Consider the following 10,672-nt stretch of genomic DNA (forward strand, 5'->3'; position numbering starts at 1 on the left):
GTACCATATTTTCATTTTCTAAGATATAAAACTTATATAAGATATAAAAAATTATAAAATGATTATTTATTTACAAATATAATGGTTGAAAATATATTCTACATATGAGATCGAATCGAATATGAGCCATGTATCATATTTGGATATTCGGGTAGAATCATTTTATAGAAAATAATATGAGATATAATTTGAGCGGGTATATGAGTGCTTATATCCGTGATCATATTTTATCTGAGCTTAATTTTTCAGCCAAATGTGAATCATTTATCAAACGGATTTATCAAACGGATATGAGACATGTATCATATTTTCGAGCCGAATATAAGCCAAGATATCGGATAATCCGGATCAATTTACAGCCCTAATCCACATCATCGCAGCAATTTGATTTAGAGGAACAAGAAAGCATGATAATATGGGTGCAAATATATGTATCACATATCTACATTATACTAAAATAAAGTATAGCTGACATAATCATATATTATGTGTCAAAATCTCCTTTTAAGCGCTTACATTATCAAATACTATGCGTCAAACTCTCATTAATTTTGTTGATATTATCTTCTACTAACAATTCCCTCGTCATTTAATTTACTTTCAATCTCTTTCTTTCATTTACAATCTCCACTAATTATCTCTCTTACCCATTTCTCACTTCTCTTTACTAATTTCTCATTTTTATATTCTTAAATTAATAACTTTTAATAGTTTCATTTTCTTTACTAATTTTATCTTATTTAAAATTAATTTTAGTTAAAAAAATATTATTTATAATATTTTTTTATTTAATAAAAAATTGATAATCAATATTTGTAGTTTGGATAATATCATTTTTTAAGTTTTCTCATTAGTATGTAATAAAAATATTGTATTAATATATATTATTCAAATTAAGCTATTTTAAAAAAACTTTTTGAAAAACAATTATAATATAATCGGTATCGGCCCGGTAGGTAACTAATCTGGTTTGTATCTATGTTTGAGAGAAAACATGACAACCCAATCCGGTCCATATTATAATTTGTGACTTTCGTTTGAACCAAGAACCTGGATTCTAGATTGGTTTGGGCGGGTAATTTGGATCCAAATTGAAAATACCCTAGTTGAGCTTTCACATTTTAGCGTTTGCAGGTTTTCACTGCTTACAGCTTGATAGATTTAGTTGGGAGTGGTGACAACATTAAAAGTTAATTAGGACTCATGTAACTTTCTAAAACTTAAAAAAAAATATAAAGTTGTGTTTTTAAGCAGTAAAACATTTGTTACAAGATTACATCAAAATTTAATTTCAAAGATACAAAGTTAAATTATATCCGACAATGTTTTTTGGCCGGGCTCTACTCAACCAAAATTTTAAATAGCACCGTTGTACATCAAAACCCAGGTTAAACCATGGATTTTATAAGGTCTACTCACGTAAAAGTCTTCCGTCCACAGCAGATATTCATTCGATTTCTTTAATAATTCTTCTCTTGCGCACAGACTCTTTAGGCATGCTTCCTGGGGCACTGTGTGCTCTTCTTCTATCTTCTTTTCTCCTCTCCGCATCTTGCATAGTTCTTCTAAGAGCTGATGCCTTGTATATCGGTTTCGGTAAATGTCTATGCCTGCACAATTAGTTCAAAAAATGAACAAATGTCAATTTACATGTGGATTATACCCGCAACCAGTATTCCACAGTTTCCAAGCAAATAGAGACTGAAATCCTTTATTCTTGTTTAGATTTTGATATTAATACAAAATGCAAGTAAAAAAAATGCACCAACTTTCTGAGCAGTCATAAATGCGAAAATATAATCACTTACAGCAACTGTACACGAACAAATGTTATGTACTTATGTGACTAGTGACTACTCAAGGCAAACACTTATAACAATTAAATTATGAGGAAACAGAAAGAAAGAAAAGAAGGGGGAGATCAACGCGGTAAGAGGCATCTCAAGAGAAATGTAAGAATTAATTTTGAGCACAAGATGCTAGATCACAATTGCATTGCATAGAAAGATCGGAGACCACATAAAAACGCGTGTATTTGACTATTTGTAATGCTAATATATATGACACATGGATTCAAAATAGAGAAGGTAAGGTTTCTAAGAATCCAGCCACTTGCACACTTGTAAGCTGGGCCGTAGCCATTCATGCAAAGTTGCAAACCAATGTTTATATTGCATTCCTAGTCCCACTACTGTCCTCCACTAGCAGGTTTTTTCGGAAAACTCTATACCTATCTGCAGATGTCTGTGTTGAATTCCTATTAGAATTCCTATTCCCACTACTGACCAATATGTCACAAAATCAACAAGCTCAAAACAAATTTCCAAGTTTAATACTTCACCCCTCCTCTTGACATCTTGTTTATATTTTTATTTTAAATCATGATACTAGATTGAGTTTAAACCCTACTTGTTATCATCATAAAATAATTAAAATCAAGCATAAGCGGAACATATACAAGCGGGCAAGGATAAAGTAATAAAGTTTTGAAGGCAAACAATGAGTTCAGATTAAGCTTAAAATTTACCTCACTATACGCTTCACTTCAGGAAGGTGCTTGTAACGATTCTTAACAGCCTCACGATACTCGTGCTGTTTACGTTCCCTAGGCAGAAGCTGCAATATGGTAGGATTTAGACATATATTGTTTAACCCACAGGATTAATAGACTTGAAAGAACATGGTAGGGACAATCTGAAGCAGTTCTAACAACTTAATGAATTCAGTACTTCTAGGACCCAAAATAAAATTTCATTCTTGTTTATTGGTTCCCACTTCCCAGTACACCCTAAATCAACTCAACCAGGAAAAAAAACACTTCCCCTTCTGCCAAAAGTGACAGCTTAATTTCATCTTGTACCCTGATAAGCACTGCTTATAAGAGCCAAACAACAGTTTAAGAAGCTTTATCTTTAGAAAATGGCAAGTTCACAACCATTTTCAAAATTCTAATAAAATAACTTGTGATCCCTTTCATACTTTTCTCTATAAGCAAATCAATTAACTAATGTAAACGTCCACACTGTTACAGAGCCACATATATAAGAATTTTCTTTGTCTAGACTGATTGTCTCAAATAACTTGGTAAAAGCAACACTATTGAAGCAGTAAAGGGATTACAACAATTTTTCAAGACAGAATAGGCAGGGGTCACTTCCAAACTCAGAACCAGAAAAAGAAAGAAGTCACAAAATCCAACAAACGTTAGGAAAAGTTTTGGTAAGCAATGTGATGAGAATATAACGCATGTAAAAACCAAGCACCCATGTGGACATAAAGCATGTAAAACATACTCATAAATATATACAATCTTTAGATATGCAAATGACAGAATCTTGCTACACTAATAGTGAAATGAATAGTATGATATCGTCAAGTGAAGAGTCTTACAACTCCCAATTGTTCAGATGCGTTAGCCTTCCAAAGTCGAAGGTTAGTATCATCACTTCCGGAAATCACATATGTTGCATCACTACTGAACTTTACACAAAATACCCTGTTTACAAACAAGTCATGTCAGCAAGCAGTTGATCAACTGCTGTGGTAAATGAGAAATTATCCAAAAATCCACAAGCATTTCACTACTTAACAATGCATTCTCTTAATGTTCCCGCTAAAAAGGAGTCATTAAGGGTTTAACAAGAGGCGAACCTCTGCATTCTCTTAGTATGATAGATTTCCCTGCTGTGACCAGCATTATAATTGAATATCCTTACCTACATGAGGGATAACATTTTTCAGATTTACAATAAGTCTTCAAGAAATAGAACAAGAGGAATAAAAAACGAATGAATTATATTATCAAATAAAAGGTCACTAACTGTTCTATCATATGATCCAGTCACGAATTCACGACCAGTTGGTGAGTAATCAATATCCATCCTGCAAAAGATGAGAAGATATAATTTCCTGATTGTAAAACAAATTCTAGAAATAAACATATAACATGTTTTAAGAATAAAAACTTACACTGCAGAAACATGATCTTTATGAACACACTTGGCTTCATTCAACTTTCTGGCGTCATAGCTGTAGCAATTGCAATCTTCATTTGCCTAAAATTTAAATATTTGAAATTTAGATGTTTTACTAAGCAGAATAGAAAAGATTGTGCAAGTGCAGAGAACAGTACTGAAATAAAAGATTACGTACTGGATGATTATTAATTTACCACTAGAGTGGAAACTGACTTAAACATGTAGTCCAGTATATCTAAATTCTGACATATATCACATATCTTTCAAAGCAAAATCATTTATAGAGACACCGTCAAAGAATTATATTATAATTTTACTTACAGCTGTGAAATTCATTGGTTCCCTTGGATTCCAAGCTATTGAATTGGTCCTTGTCTGTAAGCAGAATATAAAAATGATCAGAATCTGCAAAAGTAAGCAAAAAAGTACTTGTACCATGCAGCTTTGATTTACAAAAATATAGTACAATTGACCCCTAAAGCTTTTTTCCGGTATTTAAAAAAAGCATGCGTGCAATTATGAGGGTAGAAATATTGCAACAAATATGCAAAAATACTTGTAAGCCAAGGGAAACTGAATTCCCACTAAAAAGAAAAACAATTATTCTAATTTCCAGCCAAAATATTTTATTAGTAATTTTAAATCAACTATAGTCAACTCATTTTCTGGTATAGTTCAAACAGATTAACCTAAAATTACTAAATATTGTTAAACACGCATGTAATCTTTTTGACTGGTAAACCTTTTCATATTGATTTTCCATGATGTTCCAGCTTATTGTTTGGTGAGCACTGAGAGTCAGAGACATTTATTCTTAGACCTAGGAGTGGTTTCGCAAGTAATGGCTTGCCTTATTTTGTTTTTTCCACCCAGTTTAATAGAAAACAGTACAGTCCTACCAACAAATCCATGCTACATAGCAAGAGCTAGTCACATTTGAGCCAACATTGTTACAAATTTCTTATGTTTGGAGATATTGATAATTTTCAGATAATAGATCAAGAATATCTAGGCCTTTCACCATTTGTTGCTCAATTTGGATACCACCTAGGTCTATTGTAACTAGCATTTTAAACAACCAGATGCTTAAGTAATAAGTGAGACCTAAATTTTTACAAGGTACATAATAAAATTGTGCGCGGATACATCAACTTTTTCCAGACATTTAGTATATTTTATAGGAAAAAGTAGTAGAACTAGTTCTATGTTTTAGAATCCCGCAGTTACCTGCATGATAAGCTTTCTTGCTGGTGATGACATCCGCAAATCATATACTGCTATGCTACGATCACTACAACGAGAACGATCAGAGCACCAAGTTATTAAATGTATGATAACATAATACACCACATTAATATCAATACCAAAGCAGAACCAACTTGCAGAGCCGTACAATTCACTTAAGAAATTTACATTTGTTGATTACAGGTATCAAATTATGCTAACATTTGTCCCTTTAGCAGGTGACAACAATACTTTTAATCCATCCCTAATCCAGAACTTCTCCTATAGGAGCAATCCAAAATACACTAGAAACCTAAGATGCGGTAGAAAATTTGAAAAAAGGATCGTGCAAGAACTACCAGTGAACTTCACATAGTAAACCAATACAAGTGGTATTAACTGATGAATTTAAAGGTTTGTGCAGAGGAATAGAGATGGGAGAGGAGAAAATTTACATTTCGCAAAAGTAGTGCGCTGGAGAATACTATAGCAATTAGCAAGCATTAACATTTTCTGTAACAATATGTGACTTTGACAACAGAATTCAATTTTGACCCAGGTTCAAAGGAAAAACTACATCACAAACGCAATCACATCCTTAATATAACTTCACTGTTATAATTGGCGAACTTAATTGAGACAAAATTACTTTAGAATGTTGCCAAAAGATTGCTAAATACATTAGTATAGTGAAAATCTAAAGACTGTTATCAGTTGGGTAAAGGTAAATGATTGGCAAATGGCATTTCTGAAGACTTAGTGTAAGCATCCATTGAATTGTACTACCGATGTCAAAATAAAAGTATTCATATATAGAGAGGGGGGAGATATTCCAAGTCAAAAGAACACATAGAACTAATAACTTAAATACTGACACAACCTTATAAACAGAAGCATAATCCTAGCATAATATTGTGGTACATGCTGAACTAAAGTGGACACATAAACTTATAGGACTCGGAACATTAATAATAGTGAGAAAATAAGTGGTGTTTGTCAAAATCAACTGTATTTATATTCATTTAAATGCATAAAACAGGCTCTTACTGGGATCAACTGACTGTCCAAATTTATTATAAGAAATAAGATGCCAATATGCCAAGTCGATGAAGTAGAATTCAACGTTCTAAATGAACAGTCAAGGTCCACAAATATCTAGTGAGGTACATAGGATCTAGCATGCCAACATATTGTGGGTGATGTTTAAAAATACCCATTTTTGGGGTGCAATGGCTGAAAATACCCATTTTCAAAATACATGGTTGAAAATACCGTTTTGGATACGCATTTTGTAATTGGGTAAGTGTAATACGCATTTGAGAATTGGGTATCTAAGAAATTACTAAAGATACGCATTTGTAGTTTGGGTATTACCATTGAGATACGTATTTGCCAAATGCGTATCTTAAAAAAAATAAAAAAAATAAATTGGATACCCATTTAACAAATGCGTATCTAGTACAAAACACGATACCCAAATGACAAATGCGTATCCAAAACGGTATTTTCAGCCATCCACTTCCAGAATGGGTATTTTGAGCCATTTGCACCAAAAAATTGTTATTTTTAACATTTTTTCACATATTGTTTACCTATTTCATGACTCGAAGTATAGATACACGACCAAACACCTTTAGATGTAATGGTGCATAACACATGTTTCTCCGGACTCGGATAGTATCGGGAAAGAATGTTATGCATAATAGTAACTAATTCCAGAAATTAGCAATCCTAATGGTTTCTACAACTTTAAAGACTGCACATACCTAGCTGATGTCGCTAATATATTTGGTTCACCAGGATTGAACCGAACTGATACCACGGTATCTATTCCCCATTCGAAACTGTTCACTGGCTGAGACCTGTATGAATCACAGATTACAAATTTGAGCTCTCATGTGAGGCAATCATACCTGAAAAAAAAGGGAGTGCAAACCTATTATGGTCCCATATATCCACTTGAGCACCAGCTGTTGCAAAGAGGTTACCATCCCATTGATGATCAACAGCCCTTTAAGACAAAAAAATGGCATCAAGAGATAGAACTCCAACAAGACAAACAGGTAAGATTTTAAATGACAAATATATACAGAGTATAACAAATTTTCCTCCGTGAATATAAAGTAACATATTACCTAAAATTTGGATTTGTTCGGACATAATCTGCCAATGGCTGCAATTATAGAACACGGTTTCAGAACTAAGGCTTCTATGCTTAATTACTTCTAATATTAAGCACAAAAAAAAGTGACATCAACCTTGGGAGAGTCACTCGAAGAGCCTTCAGTATCCATAACAGTATCATCAGGAATACTCCAGAGTTTGACACTGAAATACATAAATAATACAAACAAGTTAACTATAGAAATACACAGAGTAATGCAATACAATAACAACTGTATATTATTAAAAGAAAAAAGAGTTTACTTTCATGCCCTCAGCCTCTAAAAGTTCGAGCTTACCTTGAATCGCTTCCGCATGATACAAGTATCCGTCCATCTGTAGACACTGTCACACCCTGTACTGAACCCTGGTGACCAGGAAACTGACAAACCGTTCGTCTGAATTTATTAAAAACAACAGAAGAAAGAATTTTGTCAGGAGGAACTGTATTCGATCATCAATGTAACCACATCACGGCTTGTTGCCAAAATTCCATGAAGCCCTTGCATATTAGATAAGCAGCTATAACCAGCATCCACATCATATTAAGTTGGTTACTGAGCGTATCATACAAAACTTTATACAACTACGGTAAATGGTTATATGATATATGGAACATATAAGGTTAAATTTATACGGTGATGATGCACATAGTTATGTTAAATACATTTTGTGCAAAAAATAGGCCAGATCAGTGTTGTTAAAAGCGCGCTTAAGCGCTCGCTTAAGCGAGAAGCGATGCGATGCGAGGCTGAAGCGCTTCGATTCAATTATGCGATGCAAGTTTCCTGAAGCACGCTTTTTGGTGTGCTTCTGTGCTTAAACGAGATGCAAGAAGCGCAAGTTATGTTAGTGATGATCCTTAGTTTTTGTCAAGTTATTAACTATTAAGAAGTCCAGTACTACTTTATGGAACTTTTAGTTGATCCTCTATATTTATTTTATTACAAAGACTTAATGTTTTTGCCCTAAACTTGAATCTGGATATTATTAACATATTTTATGGCAATCTAATTTGCTCATTACATGTCAAATTTATTGTTATGCATTTTTTCAAGCTATTGCATTTTTTTCAAAAAGCGTGCTTCTCGCTTATGCTCCAGGAATCCTTTGCGCTTCAGTGCGCATCTCGCGTTTAACAACACTGGGCCAGATCCTACTATCCCAGGATAACTAACAAAAAGATGCTTCTGAAAGACGATTCAACTAATTAGAGCGAAAGAAACAGAAAATCGAATGTTCTGCATGGATGTTCAGATATTTCATTCAGGTGTCTACTGTCTACACATTACTACAAAACATGTACTATTTACAGAAACCATAAAAGTTAGTGTTCCTAACTAGCTGACACGGACACGACAGCCAATAAGCCAATGGTATCGTTAGACCCTCGAAATCACTGAAAATCAGGGTAATAACAGTAATCTATTCCTACAATATCAAGTCCATGATGTATCCTTATTATATACTAACTCAACCTCATCTTCCACTTAAAAATCTTTTACCATTACAGTTTAGAGATTATAAAGAAGATTCACACAGTGTTGGAATGTAAGAGCATTTATCTTTAATCTGGTGAAAGAAAGAAAGAAATCAAAATAGAAGAGAGTAGACAAAACAAAGTTAACTTTTCAAGACCTTTTAGTCATAGACACATAATTACGAAGTTAACGTTGCAAGTGCTTTTAGTGTTAGAATTGTACAACACTTAATTACAAAGTCAACTGAAAATATGAAGTGCTTTCGTCGATCAACTAAAGTAAAAAAAAAAATTAGTGCGTTGATTCTGTTGACTCAGGACAATGAGAATGAACTATAATTAGAATGATGCATCCTAACCATATTATTATCAACTTGAAAATAAACTTCGATAATGAAATATAGAGATTAGTCGATTTATAATGGCTTTCCTTCTCTACATAAATATTTTTGAGGAGTTCCAAGTAGGGGAAAATGTCAAAATACCTTGTAGCCAGATCCCAGAGACGAATATCTGCGGCAAAACAAAACCAAAATCTACATTAATTCATCTACTTCGTGTTTTCAAATTGTATGATCCACACACAATATAGCTAATTTATAAACGAAAGTAGACTTAACAAGCTTCCTCTAACAGCTACAACTACGGAATATTCACCAATTTCATTATTTTCGGTAAAACTACAGGCAGCTAAAAATCAATCTCAACTATAAAAACCAAAACAAACAAATATACCTCCATCAGCAGAACCGGAAACTATTCCTTTCAAATTATTAGGATTTTTAGCCATACACGTCACAGCATCAATATGTCCATCCAACGCTCCGATAAACGGCCTAGCAAACACCTAATTATCCCAAACCAAACACCACGACATTTCTCATAAACATCAAACAACTCACCTAAACCTAAAAAAACACAAAATCTATCTAATTAATTTTAAAAAAATGTAAAAAAATAATAATTACCTTCTCTAATTTCGCAGCATTAAGAGCTCTAACATACTCAACCGCCTTCTCTTGAGTTCTCAAATTTGGATCGAAGTTGTGAAACACTCTCTAAAAACACATAAAATTAAAATCAATTCAAACAATTAAACATTAAATTAGAAATTACATATATGTATACGTGTATATATGTATGCATACCTGGAGGTCCTTGCTTCGCTCGCGAGTGAATTCATCAGTAGAACGTGATATGACTTTCACTTTCATTGTGAAGAAGGTGAATGATAAACCCTAGGCGAAGAAGCTGCTTATAAGTTACAACTTATAAGTTGCAACTTATTAAACCCCACTTTTTTCTTTTCTTTTTTTATTAGGGGAAATAAGAGTAAACGTTAGGGATGTAAAGGCTGTGGAAAAGTTAGTTGATGAAAGAGACGATGATGTATAATGAATGGGCTTGGCTGGTAGAGGCCCGTGGACTTGAAAAAGATAGTTTGTGCATTAAAGCATGATTCGGCCCAAATTGAAGTTGATAGGTGGCAAAAATTTAAATATTAAAATAATGAATGAAAACATTTAATGGTATCAATACATACCAACTATAACACCCTCCAAATCCGGGGTATAAATTTGGGTCATTATTAATACTAACTACTTAATGAACCTGTACAAGCATAATATAAATAAATAATTACCCCGAACTACAACTACTCAAGATACTACTCAAGATCTTTTCGAGGTTAAGGATTGAAAACAAGAACGACAAACCAACTTTATTACAACAATTCTACACAGCCAGTCTCATGTACTCTTTTAATTACAAACCATTTTTCTATTCAAATTTTAAACTAAACATCTTTTATTCAAACTACAACTATCAC

At 33.2% G+C, this 10,672-nt stretch overlaps 1 protein-coding gene across 1 annotated transcript; it reads right to left on the bottom strand.

Annotated features, from left to right (window-relative positions):
- Positions 1–1,227: 1,227 nt before the first annotated feature.
- On the bottom strand, positions 1,228–10,180 carry LOC141699909 (uncharacterized). The gene is made up of 17 exons (XM_074503714.1): positions 9,993–10,180; positions 9,813–9,902; positions 9,580–9,691; positions 9,330–9,357; positions 7,664–7,762; positions 7,460–7,529; positions 7,337–7,374; positions 7,138–7,212; positions 6,968–7,063; positions 5,205–5,268; positions 4,299–4,352; positions 3,970–4,055; positions 3,822–3,882; positions 3,652–3,716; positions 3,391–3,496; positions 2,528–2,616; positions 1,228–1,610 (listed from the first exon to the last, which is right to left on the bottom strand). Exons 1-17 carry the CDS (start codon positions 10,056–10,058, stop codon positions 1,448–1,450), a joined length of 1,362 nt encoding a protein of 453 aa, XP_074359815.1. The 5' UTR covers positions 10,059–10,180; the 3' UTR covers positions 1,228–1,447.
- Between the last annotated feature and the right edge of the window lie 492 nt (positions 10,181–10,672).

The sequence above is a fragment of the Apium graveolens genome, unplaced genomic scaffold, assembly GCF_009905375.1.
Source record: "Apium graveolens cultivar Ventura unplaced genomic scaffold, ASM990537v1 ctg1477, whole genome shotgun sequence".
NCBI lineage: Eukaryota > Viridiplantae > Streptophyta > Magnoliopsida > Apiales > Apiaceae > Apium > Apium graveolens.